General features: G+C 45.3%; 2 protein-coding genes across 7 annotated transcripts; one reads left to right on the top strand and one right to left on the bottom strand.

Moving 5' to 3' along the window:
• The first annotated feature begins 693 nt into the window (after positions 1 to 693).
• On the top strand, positions 694 to 18,337 carry LOC112146097 (glutamine-rich protein 2). 6 transcript variants are annotated; one of them, XM_036213105.1, is made up of 20 exons: positions 694 to 1,082; positions 2,962 to 3,015; positions 4,011 to 4,091; positions 4,279 to 4,389; positions 5,092 to 5,248; positions 6,515 to 6,591; positions 6,655 to 6,761; positions 7,738 to 7,834; positions 7,913 to 8,200; positions 8,297 to 8,410; positions 8,518 to 8,586; positions 9,796 to 9,960; positions 10,084 to 10,202; positions 11,152 to 11,217; positions 11,289 to 11,381; positions 11,913 to 12,063; positions 13,372 to 13,468; positions 13,941 to 14,072; positions 14,155 to 14,308; positions 17,933 to 18,070. In XM_036213105.1, exons 1-19 carry the CDS (start codon positions 780 to 782, stop codon positions 14,283 to 14,285), a joined length of 2,412 nt encoding a protein of 803 aa, XP_036068998.1. In that variant the 5' UTR covers positions 694 to 779; the 3' UTR covers positions 14,286 to 14,308; positions 17,933 to 18,070. The 6 variants fall into 6 exon arrangements, with proteins under 6 accessions (XP_036068998.1, XP_036068999.1, XP_036068997.1 ...); XM_036213106.1 differs by lacking the exon at positions 17,933 to 18,070 and adding an exon at positions 14,480 to 15,432; XM_036213104.1 differs by lacking the exon at positions 17,933 to 18,070 and adding an exon at positions 14,480 to 15,432 and having other exon boundaries at positions 13,941 to 14,308.
• Positions 14,888 to 21,043, bottom strand: ubald2 (UBA-like domain containing 2). The gene is made up of 3 exons (XM_024271745.2): positions 20,773 to 21,043; positions 17,992 to 18,045; positions 14,888 to 16,007 (listed from the first exon to the last, which is right to left on the bottom strand). Exons 1-3 carry the CDS (start codon positions 20,890 to 20,892, stop codon positions 15,660 to 15,662), a joined length of 522 nt encoding a protein of 173 aa, XP_024127513.1. The 5' UTR covers positions 20,893 to 21,043; the 3' UTR covers positions 14,888 to 15,659.
• Positions 21,044 to 21,432: the final 389 nt, after the last annotated feature.

Below are 21,432 nucleotides of genomic sequence, written 5' to 3' on the forward strand. Positions count from 1 at the left end.
TCAATTTAAACCTTAAATAACTTTCAATATTTTACTCTCTATGTATTTTGTCAAAATTATAAATGAGCGCAAGATAACATCAGGCCATTAATAACGATAAAATAAAATGATCTAGAGGGCCGGATCCGGCCCCAGGGCCTTGACTTTAACACATGTGCTTTAAATGTCTGTCACTAAAAAATGTTTTGAAAGATGTCAAATGATTCAACTTTGAGTTATTTTAAAAAGTTACCTATTTCACAATACACAGTAAATTCATAAACTGGACAAAGACTAAAAATATTAATTTTACGCCAAAATGTTACTTTTTTATCTTTATATCAATAATAGTTTAAATGTAGTTTAATATTTTTAATCTAGAGTTTTCTCTCATTCTTTAACGGTGGCTTGATTGCTTCTTTGTTGCCTAGCAACGGAAAACGCCATGACTTGCTCAACGTGGAAATCCAACGTGTGAAGCTGCATCAAGCAGGACCAGCTTATAAACGGCACATCCGGTGGGGATCTTCAAAATAAAGGCACGATGACTGTCCATAACTGGGATTTATTAGGAGAAATGTGTCAAATTTACTCCTAATTTAAACTTTTTTATTTACATGATTTATTTAACTTTGATTGCTGTGTTTACGAAGGGTTACCCCCAAATAAATATATTTATTCCAGTAAAATAGTTTTATTGTGAAATATATTCTAACAGGTTCCGGTAAAAATGTCTAGCTAACCCCCGCAGGTTCCGAATTTCTTTTGAGAAATATTTAATTCAGTAAACAACCGCCAACATGTCGGAAAGAAGCATTTCCCTAAACGAGTTGCTGAATCTGTCCATCGCGCCTCCTCGGATGAACTCGGTGAATTACAGCGCGCTGCACGCGCTCCTCCTCGCGGTGCTCCAGGAGCTGGGCATCCAGGAGCAGGCGACCCCGTGGAGGGACTTCTCTCCCCGCTGCAAAGCGGAGGAATTCTCCGCTCCGACCCTGGAGGAGGAGAAGGAGGAAGAGGAGCTCCACATCACGCGGCAAGGGCGGGAAGCGCGCGGGGGGCTTCCATCCCGCATCCAGAGCCTCGAGGACGGCGTGTCAGAAGTGAGACACCGCATAAGTAACGCGTAACTGAAATAACGACAGCTCTGTTTAACAGAGTACAACAGAAACACTAATAGATTTTTAAATAATATTTTTAAACAGATTTCTGTACTTTTACTGTCATTAATCCGGAAGTTACCTGATAAATATTCTCCCTGTTGTTGGAATGGAGTTAAATGCTTTTAATTTGACATCTTTAGTTGTTTTAGAGGCATGATGTCTTCAAATTGAGATGTTTTAATTATTTTTTATGAAATTAATGAGCTGTTTTCCACTTTGTTAATTTCCATGAACTAAAGTGACTCAAACTCTATTAAGTTGAGAGTTTTTGTGAAGAATACAAGTAAAAAAAATCAAATTTTCTGCGCTCAGAGTTCTGTCTGTTTCCACTGTTTGATATTATGTCTTTTTATATCTTCTTATTTCCAAAGTCACACCTCTGACTCCAAAATGTTCATCTTTAGATCTTCATTTCTGCTTTTGAAAGTGATGGAAGTAACTCGGATTTAGGGATTACTCTTCTAGAGGAATAATCTGTTGAAGTTTAAAAAAAATGTGTGAAAAGCTTCTCCAGGTGCATTTTGGGAACTAAAACAGGTCACCATCAGACGTTTAAATCGCTTGACGAACATTTCCTTCATAATAAAAGCCATTAATGGGATCAAACTGAATCCTGATCCAGTAACTGGACTCTAACTTTCTGTGGTTCTGTGACACAGAAGAACAGGACCGGTTCAGTCAGCATGAGAACCTTTGGCTGGAAGCTCTGGTCCTCTGATGCTCCTCCTCCTCCTCTGGTGGTGAGACATTTCAACGCAGCGCTAAGCTGCTGCTGACAGGACGCACAAAGGAGCCGGGCGCCGCCCTGACATCTCCGATGACCTCCATGTTCCCGTCAGCCCGACAGAGAAGCAGCTTTTCTCTGGAGAACTCGGGCCTCTGAAGTCCCACGGTTTGTGCTTTGAAGCGGCGGGTCGGACCTGCTGTCATCCATGCGATAGGGGGGGTAATTAGTCCCCCGCAGAGAGCTGTCAGTGATGAATGCCTCTCAGGTGAAGAGCCCGGGGCAGGTGAGGCTGCAGCTTTCAGAGGCCCGCCTGAATCATTCATGGATGCGCTTTCTGTTGGCTTAACCGCGGTGAGGTGACCCGGCGTGTCCTCGCCCGCCGGTGCACGCCACATGTCACAGGCCAGACAGACTCTGGGGTTCAGCCGCTCCACCTCAGCTGATGCCGTTTATGATCCAGTTAACGAGTGACTGTTTCACCTGAGAGGAGCGTTAACGAGTAACAGGCCGTACCTGCAGCTTCAGGTGTTTTCCCTGAATTTATAGCGATGTTTTTGCTCCAATCACTGAAATCATAAACTTAAAGACCCATTTTTAAAGAGGGTTAGTGCAGAAGTTTGTCATCTATAAAAACTGTGATTCTTTTAACACATTAATTCATTAAAAACTTAAATCTATAATTAGATTAAACATATAAATGATCTTAAATAAAAAATCATTTGAGCCTCTATTATTATTTTTACACGTTTGACTGCAGATCTCGATGCTATAAACGTTGATACACGGTGACGGTCTGCACTCATTAACCTGCTGAGGAACGAGGCGCTGCGGGGGGGCGCCATGCATCATTTCCTGTTCAACCACACCTGACAGGTGGACACAGCTCCCTCCACCGCGGCTCAGGAATGTTGATCTGATGGATCAAACATTTGCTGTGCAAGCAAACCCCCCCACGCGGTCGCCGCTCCTCACAAACCCGTGTCCTCTCAGAGGGGTCAGGGGTCACGGGGGGTCACGCCTCCTTTCAAACGCTGCTGTACTTGTGCTGATCTTATGGAAAAATGCTGAAAGTTTCCGTCTGTTCGTCTTCAGGCGATGGCGCTCATTCAGGATCTGAGGACACAGGTGGAGACGCTCCAACAGCAGGTGAGGCGGCGCCATCCTTACAGTTTTACCTTTAATAGGACATTTCAGATTGGTAAAGTCTTTTTTTTTCTAAATACAGCTTCATGAAACAAAAGCAAAATTCTTCAAATTCCTGGAGGGAAATTTGTGAAGAACACGAAAAGAAGCAACAAATTATAGATGTTTTGTTTTATTTGCATTTATACATAATAATTCTGTTTTTTTTAATTAGATTACGACAACACCCATTTTTTTAAATGAAATCTTCCTGTTTTTTTTAAATAAGGCTGCAGGGTTTTCTTAAATGATGATAATCTTTAGTTTTTAATAAGATTCCATGAGACTTTAACTAAAGAAGTTAGAGTCTCACTGTGATCATCTTCTGATCTATTATTTCTAACCAAAATCCAAAAACCTGTGTCGTTTTCTAGGACATAGTTACTGCAGGATTTCTTTAGCAATTCACTGCTGAGTTGTGGGCGGGACTCTTGCAAAGCAACTCCGCCCCCTTTCCCGCACCATTACATGCCCTGCTACCTTACAGCCCCCAAAATGGCAGCAATATCAGAACTATCCAGTCGTGTAGTTTAGATCCAGATTCCAGCTCAGACGAGGAAAACAAAGATGTTTATGGATCTATTTGTCTACAACTGGATGCATCAGAATGGGGCGGAGCACGGAGCTTGTGGCCCCGCCCAGCATATTTTCTACATCACCACTACAGGATTTTTTTCATCTGGTTCTGCTTGGCAACAGTTTCAGCAAAGAAATTCAAACAAATGCATTTTTAAGCTTATTTTGTTTCGTTGTGTCCTCCATCGTGAGTAAAATGCCACAAGAACACATTAAAAACTTCCTGCAGCTGCTTCTATCTAGAAAAGGATATTTCTAATAGATGAAAAGACGACTTTTCGCAGAAGTTTCCTCTCATAAAAGTTTGTTTAATTTGAGCGAAAATGACAGGACTTGTTGTTTGGACGAACATGGAGTCACAGATTGTTTGTTCTGATGTGTAGATGATTTCTCCGACGGATGGAGGAGAAGCCGAGGAGGTGAAGAAGTGCTGCGTCCGTGTGGAGGTGCTGGAGGAGGATGTGGTGAGCGATGGAAGCTTCTTTCTTTCCTCTGTTTAATTCACTTTAATGGTTCCCTTAAGAACAGAAGATTGTACAGTTGTTCCACCAGTTCTGCTGTCCGTGGTCCAGATCAGAGTTCTGCTGTTTGAAGGAGCTTTAAGCTGTTCAGATGTTTCAGCTTCGGTCTGGTGTGTCTTTGTTGGTGCAGAAGTCCCTGAGAAACGCCTTCCAGAGCTTTCCAGACCCGGAGCAGATGAGCCGCATGACCAGAGACGTCCTGCAGTCGGTGCAGCTGAGCGACAGAGGAAACCTCCAGCAGGTGAGACGCCCCGCTTGCAGGTGCTGCTGCTTTCTGAGGCGGGTTCTGGTGATGACCAGCAGACTCATTTATACCTGAAGGTCTGGAAGGAGATATTTGTCATGATTGACCTCCACAGACATCGGCGTTGAAGTGAAGTAGTGCTGCCACAAACGATTATTTTAATAGTCGACTAATCGAGTCATGGGCAAACTAGATTTAAAGAACACTTGTTAACCATCATTAGCTTTAAACTAACTAGAAGCTAGATATATAGCATTACCTGCTATAATGCCTATATTAGCCAAAATACCTAGCATGCAGCCGAAATATTAGCTAAACCTCAAATTTGCCTAAAAACAAAAAAATAAAAAAATAGAAAAAAATCGCTAGCGTTTAGCTGAAATAGTAGCTAAACTTCAAATTAGCCTAAAAAACCTTTAAAAATGCCGTAATAGTCCAAAAAGCTAGCAGAATGTCATTATAACTTTCCACTTTACTACACTCTGACTCCATATAATATAAAGTAACGATTAATCGACTATTTTAATAGTCGATTAATCGTCGATTAGTCGACTAATCGTGGCAGCCCTAAAGTGAAGCCGACTTCAGATGTTTGCTCCTCCTCGTCCAGCCTCAGTGAAGCAGAGAACTCAAGAACCGAACCAGCAGATTCCCGTCGTGCTTCTCACTAAACTCTCCTCCTCCGTCGTGTTCCCACAGGAGTCCTCCTCCCACCTCCAAACGGCAGACGCAGCGGAGGCCTTGAGAACCGTCAGCCTCCAGCAGGAGAAGGTCGGCGAGCTGGAGGCTCGCGTCGACGCTTTGGAGGAGGATCAGAGCCAGCTGGCCGAGCTCAGAGAGTTCATCGCTGACCGAGGTGAGGGGGCGGACCGAGGTGAGGGGGCGGAGACATGACTGTGATGAGTGTTGAAGTTACAGTGTAAAAGATTTAGTGTTTAGGTGTTAAAGGGTTAAAGACCCACTCTGATGAAAACTGTTTTTGACACGTTCTTCTGGTATTTTTCTGATTAAAGAAAAATTAACAAAAAATTGCATTTCTGATTATTTCTTAATTAAAATAAATCGGGAGAAGACAAAAAAATATACAGTTTGAAAAAGATTGTAGAAAATATGTTGGGCGGGGCCTCAAGCTCCTTGCTCCGCCCCTTTCTGATGCATCCACTGTCAGACAAATAGATCCATGAACGTCTTTGTTTTCCTCGCCTGAGCGGGAATCTGATAGCCAAGTTCACAGTAGAGAGTGTAAACAGATGGGTGGTGGGAAATGGGGGCGGGGCTGTTTTGCACCCACAACTCAAAGATGAATTTCTAATAAACTCTTGCCGCTCTACAGAAACTATGTCCTACAAAACTACACGTTTTTAGATTTAGGCTGAAATCAACACAATTATGAATTAAACCACTGGGAAACCTGAAGGCGGGCTGCACAGTGGCGCAAGTGGTTAGCGCTCTCGCCTCACAGCGAGAAGGCCCCGGTTCGAATCCCGGCTGGGACCTTTCTGTGTGGAGTTTGCATGTGTGGGTTTTCACCGGGGACTCCGGCTTCCTCCCACCGTCCAAAAACATGCTTCATAGGTTAATTGGTGACTCTAAATTGTCCCTAGGTGTGAATGTGAGAGTGGATGTGTGTGTGATTGAGGCCCTGAGACAGACTGGCGACCTGTCCAGGGTGTACCCCGCCTTCGCCCTTCAGTAGCCGGGATAGGCTCCGGCACCCCCGCGACCCCGAAAGGGACACATCGGTCAGGAAAATGGATGGATGGATGGAAACCTGAAGGCCAATCACATTCAGGAAATGCAAAAAAATCGATACTTTTTCAGCGTCGGAGAGCATCTGAGCGCGCTCAGACTGAAGGCATCATCTCTGTTCAGTTTGACAGAATAATTTGTGAATAAAAATGTAAAATGAGGATTGATCCTATTTAGTTTTATTGACAAATGACAGCCATCAAGGACCCTGTCTTCTGATCCGTCCAGATTTATTTTGAATTCCCAGAGCCCCTCCCCTCCACAGTAATAAACTGAAATGAATCTGCTGCTCGTTTCCCTGATCATCTCTAAAATGATGAGGAGCTTCGTTAATCTGCTGCTCTAACAAGTCAACGTGTTCTCGTTTGTCCAGGAAACCAGGAGCAGCTGATGGAGGAGCTGAACCAGCAGAGAGCGCTGATCGAGAGCCTGATGAGCGAACATGACAAGGTGAGACAGGCTCCTCCCTCGCCGTCTGCTCTGCTGCTGACGGCCTGACGTCTCCGCCCACAGCTGGACAGCCTGGAGGAGATGCTGCTGAAGCCGGACGCCTCCGAGGAGACGTCGGACCGAGCGGACGCCGACAGCAAGGAGCTCAGACTGCAGGTGTCGCATCTCAGGTAAACTTGGAGGGGTGGAGGAGGTGGCGTGCAGCCGTCACGGCGTCAGAGCGACCTCAGATGTTTAGTTCCAGCTTTAGTTTGAGCTGAAACGTCACTTTCTTCATCTTTGTTTGCTTAAAGTAACAAGTATGATGGGATTTTTCTGCCACCATATTGCAAAGTCACACTTTTGAAAACAACATTTTCTAAATTTCTAATGAAATGTAAAGTGTTAAGGATAAAAATTCATAGTTTGAAAATAAAAATATGTAATATTTGTTATTTGCTTTCAAAATATCAACTCTTTTTTTCTTTTTGAGCAAACAGTTCTTAAAGAAAATCAAACTTTACAAATATTTTGGCCCAGAGGATTCATAGATTACACAGGACTAGTTAGTGTAATGTCAGAAGATAAACTTTAGTTTTTCTACGGTTTCAGGAGATTCTCAGGCATACATTTACAAATTTAACAAAATAAAATATAAAAAATGCTAAAAAAATAAAATAAAATAAAAAGTATTCATTATTAAAAGAGCCTGTTCAACACATGAGTCTCAGTAACAGACACCATGTGAAATAAATATGGCAATTTGATTGGATAAAATCAAGATCAATCGGCACAAACATGACAAACAAAAATGCTAAATCAAAGATAGGGGATAAGCGAGATGAAGCGCAACGCATCTAAAAACATTTTTGTTGCAAACGTGAAAAATATTTTTGAAAGCAAATATTAAATATCTGTATTTGCAAATTATGAATTTTATTCTTAACATTTTTCATTTTCTTTGCAATTTAGAACATTTTGATCTCAAAACTTTAGCTCTCAATTTGGTGGCACAACAATCCCTCCATAAACACGGAGAAGTGTGATCTGCTGCTGGACACCAACATCCTCCAGGAGGAGATCCAGACTCAGTCAGGAGAGTTTTGCTGTTCCTCCTCTGGGATGCAGCTGCATGACTGAAGCTCTCTGAGTCGTTCTCCTGTCCAGGAGGTGTGTCCATCAGCTGGAGGAGGACCTGAAGCATCTGACACAGAGACAGGACTTGTGTGAGGAGACGACAGCCAAGCAGAACTTCCAGGTCCAGGTCAGCCTCCAGTGGGCTTCAGGCTCCACGCTGTGTAGAATGTTCTGGAACAGACCCGGTTCTTCCTGCTCTCCTCAGCTGGATGAGCTGCACGGCATGCTGGAGGACTTCATCCTGTCCCTGACCTCCCACCTGTCCGGCAGCGTGGACGACGAGGTCGAACAGGACCAGAACCAAAGCCCGGATCCCAAGCAGAGCCCCCAGAGCACCAGGAGGTCGGCCTTCACCGTCAAAACCGTAAACGTGTGCAGGAAGCTCACCCTTCTGATCCAGCGCTGCCAGCACCTGGAGGACTCTGTGAAGCTCCTCCTGGGTGAGGGCGGGGCGCCGCCGAGGGGCAGAGATCCGGACGGAGAGGACGGTCAGGTCAGAACCACGGAGGTCGTCCCTCTGCAGCCTCTGCTCTAAGCTGGAGTGGGCGGGGCTTCTGGAGGAGTGGCGGAAACGTTTCTGCTCTTTCAGAAGCTGAGCGACGTGCAGAGGAGCATCCTCCACCTTCAGGCCGACTGCGAGAAGCTGCAGGAGGCGACCACGCTTCTGCGCGACGACAGCCGGCGGAAGCACCAGCGCATCGAGGTAAACGACGGCGTGGTTACTTCTCTGCGGCGTGCACGGCTCACTTATTGTCCAAATGATGATCCCTTCAGATTCAGAGAGATTTACTCATCACTTTTCTCGTGCAGGAGCTCTACAAGATGACAGAGGAGCTGAGTGTGAGGAAGGCCGACAAGCAGATGGTGGAAGATGAAATCGTATGTTCAGAGTCATTCCAGAAGCACAAAACAGCGACGTTAGCGCAGCATCACTAGTTTTATACATCTTAATCGAGGAAACTCAGCTGCATTTAGGACAGAAATACAAGAAGAATAATAGAAAAGTTGCGATACCTGAGATAATTCTGATGCTGAAGCTTTGGCTGAACATGATGATGCAGTTTACTTTAATTGCTGAAGGGATTTGCTGAAAATGCAAAAGCAGTTTGCAAAATGCTAAATTTGCTAAAAGACTGTGAATTTTGTTAAAACACTAGGAAAGAGAGCTGAAGTTGACCTAAACTTCTGAAAATTTGTAGTAAAATTGTTAAAAATCCTCAATTCGTGCCAATTTTGCCAGATATTTTGTGTGTTCCTAAATATGAGCTAAGCTACAAATTAGCCCAAAAAACTTCAGTAGAGGCCCAATTAGCAAAAGAAAAAAAAAACAACTTGTTGCTTAAATACTAGCTAAACTCTAAAATAGTAAAAAATTCCTCAGTTAACTAAATTAGTCAAAAACGTAGCTAAAATAGAAACTAAATTCTCATATAGCCTATAAAATCATCAGTAGGTAACAAATTAGCCAAAAATGTTAGCATGTTGCTAAAATATTAGCTAAAGTCTGAATTAGCCCAAAAACCTTTTGCCAAATTAAAAAAAAAAAGCTAACACGTTGCTTAAATAGCAGCTAATCTCCAAAATACCCTAAAATTTATCAGTAAACGAAATTAGTCAAAAATGTTAGCCTGTTGCTAAAATAGAGGCTTAACTCTAAGTTAGCCTCAGGAGATGCTAAATTACACAAATGAGCTAGCATGATGCTAATATAGCAGCTCAAGTCAAAAAAATGTTTTTAATTACTATAAAAGATGAAAACATAGCCCACAAATATTTATAAAGGCTTGTTTGGAAATCTCAGTTAAAAATACTGATTTGAAAACTTTCTTATTCGCTTCCTGTTGGGCATATTTTGCTAAATTTTTCAAAAACTGTAAAGTTTATGAATACCAAAAATACAAAAGTAATGTCCTGAACGAGCTTAATGTTTTGATACCAAGATTGACGAAAGTGTGATTGAGTTTTTCAGTCTTTTCTGCCAGTTATTGGTCCGTTCTTGGATGTAATCCTTCAAAACCGCCGCAGAACGACGACAGCTTTATGTTTCCTTTACGTCCTCCTCATCTTTACGTCTCCTCGCTCCTGCAGGGAGCAGACAAAACGGCTCTGGAGAACAAAGTGAGCCGGCTCCAGTTCGACACGACCATGGAGCAGCTGAACGCCATGTTCCACGACCTGCTGAACAAAGTGACGGACCAGGAGCAGGACTGGCACAGCGTCATGGACAAGCTGTCCTCCGAGATGGAGTGTAAGGTATGGATGAAAGGGACGTCCCAGATTCTTCTGGCAGGAAGACCAAAACAGAACACTTTTACTTTGAAAGGTCAGATTCAGAATAATAGAAAAGATGAAATCCTGAACCGATGCTTCCTGCAGCTCAACAGGATCGAGCTGGACTCCATGAAGAAGCAGCTGGAGGACCGCTGGAGGAACATCTACAAGACGCTGCAGGCGCAGGACGCTCCGGAGGCCGACGACGCCGCCGCCTTGAGGAAGTGAGTAAATCCTGACCGCCGTTTCTGCTGGAAGCTGTTTCCTTCAAAGTCAAGGCCCGGGGGCCGGATCCGGCCCTCCAGATCATTTTATTTTATTGTTGTTAATGACCCGATGTTATCTTGCACTCATTTCTAACGTGTATAACTTTGACAAAATATATTTTTATGGAGAATTTTGAAAGTTATTTAAGGTTTAAGTTGATTTATTCTGGAATAATATTCATGCATTTTTATTATTCATATTTATGTTAAAAAGTTACAGTTTTAATGTTTTAAAAATTGGCATTCTGCTAACTTTTTGGACTATTTTGGCATTTACTCATATTTTTTAAGTTGTTTTGGAGTTTATCTAATATTTCAGCTACATGCTAGCTGTTTGGGCTAATTTAGGCTTTTTTTCTTCTTCAGTTATTTAGGCTATTTGAAGTTTAGCTACTTTTTCAGCTACATGCTAGCTGTTTTTGTTAGCCTAAGTTTTTTTTTTTTTTAGATTTTTTTTTTGGGCTAATTTGGCATTTAGATAATATTTTATATGGCATTCAGCTTCAGCGTTTTCAACTATCAGCTTCAGCGTCTTCAGCTATCAACTTCAGCGTTTTCCGCTATCAGCACTAGCATCTTTAGCGGCCAAATTCAGCTTACAGCATTCACACCAGTATTATTGCAGGTAATTCTAAATATCTAGTTTATAATTATGTTATAAAGTCATGGTTTTAAAGTTTCAAAAATGTAGTTTTAGAGTTCAATAAATGTTTATCCTGTTCAGCCCGTAACCTAAGGTGTGTTTGGATTTTGGCCCCTTGTGTGACTGAGTTTAACACCCCTGCTGAAGGACTTTCTGCATCGACAGAAAGTTTCCTCTCAGGCTCTGCAGAAGCAGAGAGAACTGTCTTCAGGAAGTCAATCCTTCAAAATAAGAGCCTAAAGAGAACCTGTGCTCCCCCTGCAGGCAGCTGGTGGAGCGGTTCCACTGCCTCTCTTGTGACCGGCCCGTCCTGAAGCGAATCCCCACCTCGTGAGTCCAGATCCAGCACTGGTTCTGGTCTGAGCCGCTTCTAACTCTGCTTCTGTTCTCCCTCCAAAAAGCGTCACGGTGACTCTTCCGTCCTTCCCGCCATTTCCCTCCCGGAGGTCCCGGCGCGTCTACCCAGCGGAGGTGTCGCGCCAGCAGTACAGAAGGTGAGGCCCGCAGAGTGCTTGGCGCTTACGTTCCGTCTGCCGCCTCTAAGCTGCTCTCCCCGCCTCAGCCGGACTCTAGAACCGGGCCAGAACGGCTTCAGGCTGGCCTGCTTAGACTGGAGGAGGGCGGAGCTGCAGAGGAGCCACGCCGCCGTGTGCAGGCAGATCCACAGCTTAGAGAGGCTGAGGCAGCAGAACCAGATCAGACAGAACCCCACCAGGAGCACCGAGTCAGGTCCAGTCAGAGCAGAGGACAGCCGGCCCGCGGTACCGTCCTACTGTCAGGGCTGTGACATCACCACGGAGAGGTCATGAGGTCATGAGTGAAGTGAAAAGAATAAAACTGATAGAAACCGTTCTGGTGGCGTTTCTGATGGTCCCACCTGGACCTCATTACTGAGGCAGTACTGAACTTTAGAAGGTGAGCTGAGTCAGAACCGGTCCTGTGCAGCGATTTGAGGAGAACTACTGATGCGAGTGTGTGACGGCGGATCAGAGCGGCGCTCTCACGGTTCTTCTGTGTCCGAGCAGCGAGCGGATCCCCGAGCTGGTGGAGTACGGACGCATGCTGATGTCCAGGAACTGCGGCGGGAGTCACACCAGCACCTCCACGCTGCAGCGCCGCAGCGGCCGGCAGCACACCAAGCTCAGCAGCCTGGCCGAGGCAGACGGCGCCGGCCAGGTAGACGCCGAGCGCAGAACCTCACGGTGCAGAACCGAGGAGCCAAAAACATCTGCAACGATGATCTTTAGATGAGCAAAAACTCTAGCAAGAGAAATGAAGAATTCTTATTTTAAGAAATGACTTCTATTCACTTTCAAGTTTTCTTAAACTAAGATTATTTTGCTTTTGAAAAACTTTCTTGAAAAATATTTTTTTTTGCAAGACAAAAATAAGACACACTTTCTTCTTGGAAAAAGAGTTTACTTCAGTCCTCGGATGGACGGACGGATGGAGCTTTATTTAAAAAGTGCTTCACAATAAAAGAAAGTTCAAAATTTGGCAAATTAAGACCACAATTTAAAAAAACAGCATAAAATCATGAAAAGTAATAAAATACATAAAAGACAAATAAGAATGCAGTTAAAGAAAATGAAATGCAATCGGAGCATTAAGTCATTGTAAAAAGGTGAGTTTGTCATTTTAAGGTCTGATATCAGTTCTGCAGGAATGTTATTCCATAACTGAAGACCGGCAATAGAAAAAGCATGAACACCTCAGTGTTTCTGCTGTGACCTTTGGTGACCTGAGCTCCAGAAGCAGATATTGGTTAGCCGACATCAAAACTCTAGAACGTCTGCAGTCAGTTCAAATCTCAGTTCAGTAAAACTGGAAAAAACCATAAAGAGATTTAAAAACAAACCGCAAAAGTTTGTACTGATTTCTAAAATGAACATGGAGACAGTGAAGTGGACTGAGTACCAGGGATGTGTACAAATACTTTATTAGACCCCGGGGAAATGTCAGGGCTGTTCATTACCCCCCACAGCAGAATCACACTCAAAATAAGCAGCATTATTAAAAAGACATATTAAAAAATACTCTAAGAAAACAGACTGTAAAGTAAATGGAGACAAAATAGACTAATTGAATATTTGCGTAATTCTTGATTTGTAAATCATACAATAAATTTACATATTGTAATGACTGGAGCTGCTGATCATGACGTGGGACTTGTTTTGACCAATCACAAAATCCAACTGTAGTAACTCGATTCAACCTGTAGGGGGCAGCAAACAGGCGGTTTTAGACTATATTTTCAAGTGTTTAACTGTCAAAAATTTGTCAATGATCAACAGACAGCACTTTTAAAGCCAGATTTATAGAAGTCAACAGACAAAAGTGTTTGGTTACCCTTTAATGTGAAGCAAAATAGGTTTATTTTAGGGAAAAAATCGTATTTTTACTTTAAACAATCAGCAAACATCTTTCATTCTGTGAAGGCGACGTTCTCAGGTGATTTCTATCCTCTTCGTTTGGTCCGTGCAGGTGGACATCATCGGAGAGGACGGACGTTTGTACAGAGGTCGCCTGGACCTGCCGGAGACGAGGAGCCCAGACTCCAAACTGCCCACAATCAAAGACAGTGAGTCTGGACCGTCGGACGGACTCTTATAGCCCAAATTTAGGATTACTGAGAGGAAATACGACAAATAGAAAAGCTGGTTGAGCCACAGATATAACGTCATTTAGTTTTTCCATTTAAGTTTGATTCTTTTGAACAAAAAAAGGTTTTAAGAAGTCACTTCTTTCAGAAACTCGACTGAATCAACGATTATTTTAGGATAAAAATCCATAAATAATGAAATAAAGAATCTCAAGTTTTCTTTGGACACAAAACAATAAGTAGATAAAATTACCAGCTGTTGTATTGTTGTTTTGACCTTAAAACTGACTTTTCTATTGTTGTTTGGAGAAGCTTTTGTTTCTCATCTGAACTTCATCAGGTCTTCTGTAAAGTGTCCCGCGGGATTCTAACCCCCCAAAATGCTCAAAGGACGACAGATGTAGTGATTTCATTGTTTTGATGCTCATTCTGGTGTTTCCGTCGGTCTCAGGCGCACACCGGACTAAAGACAGGGCCAAGAGCTCCGCCTCCCTGAGGCCGACGCCGTCCCCAGAGGGGGGGCAGACCAGTCCGGTTCACCAGCCGGCCCCCAGTGCCAGGAGCCCCCAGTGCAGCCGCTCAGGTGAGTCAGGCACAGGTGTGTTTACCTGCTTCTGTCTGGGCAGATCTGGCTGGTCACATGGTACGCCCCTCCCCCCCTGCAGCCTCCAGCTGCTCTGGCCGGGATTGGCCCGTCTCGGCGCTGGGATGCTGCACGTCTCAGAGCTCCATCAGTCCGGCCTCCGGCGCCGACAGCAGCCTGGATCCTCGGGGCAGCGCTCCGCTCAACCTGTAGGGGGCGGCGCCGAGCTCTACCGGGTAACCAGAACCTGCAGGGTCCAACTGCACCCACACTTTAGGCTCTGATCACTTTTTAGATCCTTAGAACTTGTAATAAGTGCAAGTGAAACTCTTAATTAGTCAGTGGGCGGAGCCTGAGCCTCCATCAGAGCGGCTTCAGTTTGCATGAGTCATTCTTCCTGCCTGCAGCCGGACGGCGTTGCATAATGTGAGAAGCTGCGGGCGGCAGAACGGAACATCCTGTTCACAGAAGCTCAACGCTTCATGCGGGCAGGCCCCACGAGGCGCCGCCGCCGCCCGTCGCCGCGACCACAGAGACGTTCTGCTGTTGAGGAACTCATTTGTGAAGTTCTGCTGTCAAAGCAAAACCACTGAGAGGAAAATGAAAACGATCAGATAACTACAGAACCACTGAAGATCTACGCCGGGGATGGATGCTGCCTTCACTTACAGTCAGGAAACTAAAACTCACAAACAAAGACTGAAACCGGCCCATCTAAAGCAGGTCGGAGGTTTGGGTTTGAGTCAAACATCAATCAGAACCGGTTCTGTTCTCCCTGCAGAAGAACTTTAAGGAGAGACAGAAACACGGAGAGCTGAAGCTGGAACTCTTTATTAAACGTATAAATACAGATTTCAGCAGAACAGAAACCTTCAGAGGTGGACTGGGGGGTCCGGGGGGGCTGAGGACTGCAGACGATGGAGGATCCACTCCTCAAAGCTGCTCAGAACCGCTGAGGTAAAGACAGAGGATCCACTCCTGACCTCTGACCCCCCCAGCAAGGCTCCCCCTCTGGAACCACAAACTGCTGGTGCAGATCACCTGACCAGGTGTACCCCACCCCCCTTACCAGGTAGATAATGACTGATCTGAAAGGACCCGTGAGCAGATCATAAACCAACATCTTTGACTGAAGGAAAACGTTCTCGAGGGCGGAGCCTCGGAGGTAGGAGTGGCTGAGGGCGTCGCCAGAGCGTGCCCAGGTGGGATTCTGCTGAGGACTTTATGGTTCCGTTCACTCCGACTCATCCAAACCTACAGGAGCTCCATCACTTTATTGCAAACGTCACGAGCCGTTCCGGTCTTCACCGGGATTATCGGGTCAGAACCGGAAGAACAGCTGGAAAAGAAACAAAAAAAACCCTCAGAAGTTCCAGGTGGAGACAAACAGGAAGTTCTGAGCTCCACCGACGCTCCACTGCTGACGGACTTCCTGTCCGACGTGCCGCAGCAGGAAAAGTGAAGCACAGACGTGGGGGAGGGGCTTGTCTAAGTGCTGATAGTCTCGGGGGTGCAGGAAAGTCCCCCCTCCTCCATGTTCTTCTGTACATCAAGACCGTCCCACCCCCGCCGCCCCTCTTGTCAGCCTCATCTCTGAGCGTGGAGCGCAGAGACGACGGCGGGCTGCTGGGGGCCGGCGGGCTGAGTCACGGGGGGCCACAGCGGAGTCTGTTGCATGTGGTGGAAGTGGTGGTGCAGGTGGTGGCCCGTGGGGGACGACGGGGGCAGCCAGGACGGCTGGTGGCCGGGGGGCGAGGAGGCCCAGAAGGAGCTGAAGCCCGCTGAAGATGAGGAGGCCGGGGGGGAGCACGCCATGGACGCCTGCGAGGGGGGGCCGCTGCTGGCACCGCACTCCGAAGCCCGCAGCTTGGAGAACATGGTGATGGCGTCCGGGAAGTTGGGCGGCGTGGCGGGGGTGTTCCTGGGGGTGCACATCTGTGAGAGGGAGAGAAGGCGTCACTCTATAACTCACGGGAATGTTTCCGGAAAAAGGGGCGGGCCAAAGATCAACCAGAAGACGGTTTCCTACAAAAACTTTTTCTTCCGTCAGAGAGTTCCATCTGCACTTCTCTCCTATCTGTGCTGAAGCAGCAGCAGGAAGAGCAGTTTTCCGTTTATTTCCTCATCAGACCGGCTCCTGTCTTCATCACAGTGATGACCCTACTGTACTTTTCCACCGCCGAGAACCGGTTCTGTCGCATTCTGCCTGTCGATGCCGCCCCACGACAGAACGGACGACGTGACAACATCGACTTAACGGATCAGTAACCCCGCCCCCCCTCCCCGACTGTCACTGATCCTATACTGATGTTTCCAACCAAAATCACGATCGCTGAGGAGATGGAGGATCATGACGGAGCCTCAGGTTCATCCTGCTCCTCCTGCCGGCAAACAGGAAGTGGCTCCAAGAAGACAAAACCCCATAAACAGCTGTCACTCATCCTATTGGTTAGAATAAATAACTTTTTAAACATCTTGATCAACTTTTTTTTCTTGTCTTTAGTTCAAGTTATAAACTGACCAATCAGATGCCTCATTTGAAAGTGGGCGGAGCCTGCTGGCCCCCACGTCCTCCGTTCAAAATGTTTTTACAGGTTTCGTGTAGCTCGCTTTAAAGTGGAAGGGGCGTGGCCTTCCAGAAAGCCCAGTCCTGATTGACGGGAGTGGTTGCCATAGAAACAATGACTCTGACCAATCTCTGCTGATCAGTAATTTTATACAGGATCAAAATGAGGCTGTAAAGATTTGCAAGTGCATGTTCACAGAAATCTGCCCAAAACATTTAGGTTTGCTAATGTGTAAAAAGGATCTAAAAAAGATTTAAATTATTTGTCTTTTTTAATAGAGCTAAATTGGGGCCAATATTATTTGATACCCAAATATAAAAAATATTGGTTTTTGGCCCCCAAAAAAGTAAAATGTCCAAAACTTTTTGCTTTTCTAAAACAAACTTTCACCATTTTTTTTAGCTTTTTTTTTTTTTTTTTTTTTTTTTTTTTGCAGATGCGAAGCAAAGAACGGCGTGCGAGCTCCAGAAGCTGCAATTGTGAATTCTGTCCTTGTCTTTTTTTACACCTGTCATTGGAGGGCCACAAATCAAACCGTCCAATCATAGGTGGCCGCAGACTTTAAGGTGGATTTCAGTGTTAACGTGACAGAGAGAAATGGAGACCGTATTGGCTGCATGAGGAAATCCTTAAATAACAAATGCAAATTTCAGATTCCTTTTTACACATTTGCAAACCTAAATCTTTTGGTCAGATTTATTTTGCAGTACGATAAACTTGATTTATCTGTGAACATGCGGTTGTGGATCTTTATGGCCTCATTTTTATCCCAGTTTCTGATTCTAACGTAGCAACGTTCAGATCGTGGAAAAACAGCGACTGAATTGACTTCATCCGGTTGCAGCTGAAGTAAACCACACTCACTCACTACAGGCTGAAGGCTCCGCCCCCTCCCCACAGACAGGAAGTGCAAACAGTCGAGTCAGAACTGAACGGATCCAAATTCTTCCTGCAGAAATGATGTCACCCAAAACAAAAACACACCCAGCAGCAGCCGCCTCCTCGGAAAAACACCTTTGTTTACCAATTCTTTACTGATTGTCTTTCTTTTAACAAAAACTTATTGAAATATTGCAGAAGTTTGTTGTTTTTTATACTTCATCGTTTTTGTTATTCTCTGCTCATTTCTATTTCATGTTTGTACAGAAATAAACCAAGAAAAATTAAAAGTCAGGAATCTCCACAGACCAAAGCAATCTAAACCTCAAACATTTAAACCTGAACTTTTCAGTTTCAGCGCCGAGTTTAAACCCGATTTCAGCTCGTTCTTCCTGACAGACGTGTGCTCCGCAGAGTTCCTGCGGCGGAAGACGGGATCGCGTGTCGTGGAGAGGAGCTGGAAATGCATTTACCATCTGGTGGTGTCCGGGGATGTTGGCCTCCTGGAAGAAGGAGCTTAACGCCGTCTGCAAAAGAGGCGGAGACAAGTTCAGAAGACGGCGTTCCTCCCCCGCGCTGTCCCGTCAGCGCTGCAGCATAAACAGTCTAACAAAGTCCAAATATATTTAAAAAATGTATATTTTTAAAGACAAAAATAGCCTTATTTGATGTAAAAACTTCAAAAGTGAATGTAAAACATTGATGTGTTTCATGATGCGTTCAGGGACTTTGAAAGTCAGAAATTCCTGCTGCTTTTACATAAATGAACCAAAAAAAAAAAAAATCAAGATTTCCTGCAATAAATCGCTTTAAGATTTCTGGCTGGTTTCTGTTTACGTGAACTTTGCTGAATCAGCAGAAAGTTTTCCTTCTGAGGGACATGTCAGACTGTTCCCGCGGCGACTGACAGACAGAACCTTCATCGTCTGAAGTCCACCTGTACGGAACTCTTCATCATCATCATCAGTTGTGGTGATTTCACGGTCTTTCACAGCGGAGTGGCGTTTGGCCTGGGCGCCACGGAGAGTGCGTCATACAGAAGTGTGTGTTTACAGCACAGACTGTTCCTCACAAATGAACGGACCCCCCCTCCCCCCTCCGGCGGTGTCAACGCCACGGCGAGGCGTGAAGCTGCTGCTCTTTGTGAGCTCACGTTTCAGGCTGAGATCACCTGGAACGAGTCAGCAAAGCAGGAGGCTCCGCCCCTTCCGGCGCTCGTTCAGAAAATTTCAGGTTGATCCTGAAGTCGGATCCAAACATCACGTTTGTGCGTCATGTACACAGTTCCTGTTTGGTTAACGGTTTCAGGCGAGTTCAGACTCGAGGCGGAAGATTGTTGTTATTTCCCATCAGAATCTGGGTGAAGGTTGAATTCCTGCGGCTCCGCCGTTTGTAAAGAAACCTGTAGTTTCTTTCTCAGGATTGAGTTCTGACAGTGATCCCAAATGATCCAGAAAGACCAAAGCCGCCCCGAAGTTCACCTACTTTACTCTGAACGTCAGTCAGGAGGAAGAATATGGAGCTAAACTGAGGCCATAAATATTTGAAACCCAAATAAAAGAAATATTTGGCCAAAAGAAAAGGAAAATATCTGAAACGATGTGCTATTGTAAAATAAAGGTAATTATTTTCAGCTTCAAATGTTATTTAGATTCCAAAACTTCAAGTTTCAATTTCAAGTTTTTTTCCCTTTCAACTTTTTTTCCGTTTTCGAATCTGAAAATTTTTGTTTCAACATGCCTCGTTGTGCTGCAAAGGGGCGGGGCTAACACAAAGGACTAATGAAAATCGATGAGAGAGGTAACTTCAGTCCCGGTGCATTCAGTGACTCTGACAACTAGGATTGTTGGATCTGAAAAGTCAGCAAAAGAAAAAGATGACTGGAGCTCCAATGGAGTTTAACCATTTAATCCAAGGACACGTATGTTTTTGATGCCTGTATGTAACACAATATGAACGGGCTAAAACACAGTTTTGTCCGCGATAAAACTTACGCCCATCTTGGGACAACTTCAGGCTATGACAGTACAGACTAAACAGCCATTTTCTGACCATAATTAGCACATTTTATATTTTTTTTCAATTTGTTTTATTTAGGTTTAATACTGGCCTCAGTTTAGCTCCATAGAAGAGCCCCTTCATCAGGAATCTGTCATGGAAAATCCCAACGACTTCATCCGACCTGAAGGGAAATATTTTCATCTATTCAGGCAGAAATAATGTCTGGACTTCATTCAGGTCCGTCTGTTGAGATGTTCACCGGGTCGTGAGATACAAACGTGTTTCCTCATATCTGTGTTTCAAAACAAAGCAGATCTGCTGACTTCCTGTTTCTGTCGGTCTGAACTGCAGGGATGTTTGAGTCTGGTGCCGCTGGGTTCTCCGTGTCCCGGTGACACAAACGTCTGCTTCAGAACCAGAACTATGTTCTCTTAATCTAGAAGTTGAGGTGTTCTCCAGCATCTTTGGGTGTGTCAGCTGTTCTGTGGGGTTTAAGGACGTCGAGGTCTGTCGACTGATGACATATCAACTCATATCAGGCGGCTGCTGCATTTTTGTCGTGGTGGGGAGAGAGAGGATCTTTGTTTTTGGAACAAATCTGCTGTTTTTGTTCTTCTGTTTGATCCCAAACCTTCTTGTTTTGCTGCTGATTACACGTTTGTGTCTGTAGATTCTGTTATCACACCACAGCAGCAGGGCCCTCCTGATAAACAAAGAGCTGTTGACATCTGCCCACATGACCTCTGCTGAGAGAACTTCCAGAGCTGCAGAACTTCTTCTGGACCTTTGAGATGACGATCAGACCCAGCAAGGGTGAATGAGTTCAGGGCGGGAACAGCTGGAAGGACGAAGCTCTTAATCAGCCTATAATTAACCGAGCGGGTTTGGATCAAAGTCACGCGGTGACCTCCTTATCCGCTTCCGGACGCGCGAGCTCGGATCGGGTGAAGCTCATCTGGGGTGATCCGGGCTGTCGGAGTCAGAACCCCCGGACTCTGGGTCAGTCAGAGGCCCGGGGCGCCGTCAGAGTCCGGGTTCTTCCGCCGGCAGCTTTCAGAGGAGCGAGGCGGAGAATGTAAACAAAAGCGGCCATTGAAGGAAGCTCCACGTCCTCGCGCTGCTAGCCGCGCTAATGCTAGCTCCTGGAGCGCGTGGCCGCGGACCGAAACAACCAAAACAAACCCCCCCGACTGGTTTCAAACTGCCAGAAGGTGTATCGGTCACGCGTGGGAGGGTGTCCAGCATCCACTCACCTCAAACTGCCAGTGGGCCGCCTGCAGGAGCTGCTTCGCCTGATCCGCGGCGCAGCCCGCCGTCAAAACAAACTGGTTGATCATCACTTGATGCCGGAGTTCGTCCATATTCACCGACATGGCTGCGTCCCCCGCAACGCCAAGCTGCGTATGTGCCCAAAAAACGCAAAAATAAAACAAAACTGTCCCCTCAGATCAACCGCAGGAGATCTCCGCCTGACTGTCCGCCTCCTGCCGCAGCCCTCAGCACCAACAACAATATTTTCATGTCACCACCAACAACAAAGGAGAGCTCGAAGCTGATTGGTCCGCGGCGAAGTGAGACTGTAGTGAAACACGCTGATTGGCTACTGTAGAAAACAGTTTAAACTGGAGATGCGTTTGTTTTGTTGTTGCGGTGCAGCATTGCTGAGAGGAGTCGAACAGAAAAGTGAGAGATATGGATCCCGCCCGCGGCGGTTGTCCGATGTGAAGACTCACGCGCCGTTCTTCACGTCCGTTACGCTGACGTCACGTGTTTGGTTTATTTAGCGTGAATTCATAGAGTTGATTGGCTGGTTTTTCCTGGCAGATTTGTAAACTGCGCAAAGGTAAACACTGCCCGCAGATCTATTGTTAATATGAGCGAATGTATTAATATTCAGTTTTATTTAAATGAAT

This window comes from Oryzias melastigma, linkage group LG8 (assembly GCF_002922805.2).
Source record: "Oryzias melastigma strain HK-1 linkage group LG8, ASM292280v2, whole genome shotgun sequence".
Lineage (NCBI taxonomy): Eukaryota > Metazoa > Chordata > Actinopteri > Beloniformes > Adrianichthyidae > Oryzias > Oryzias melastigma.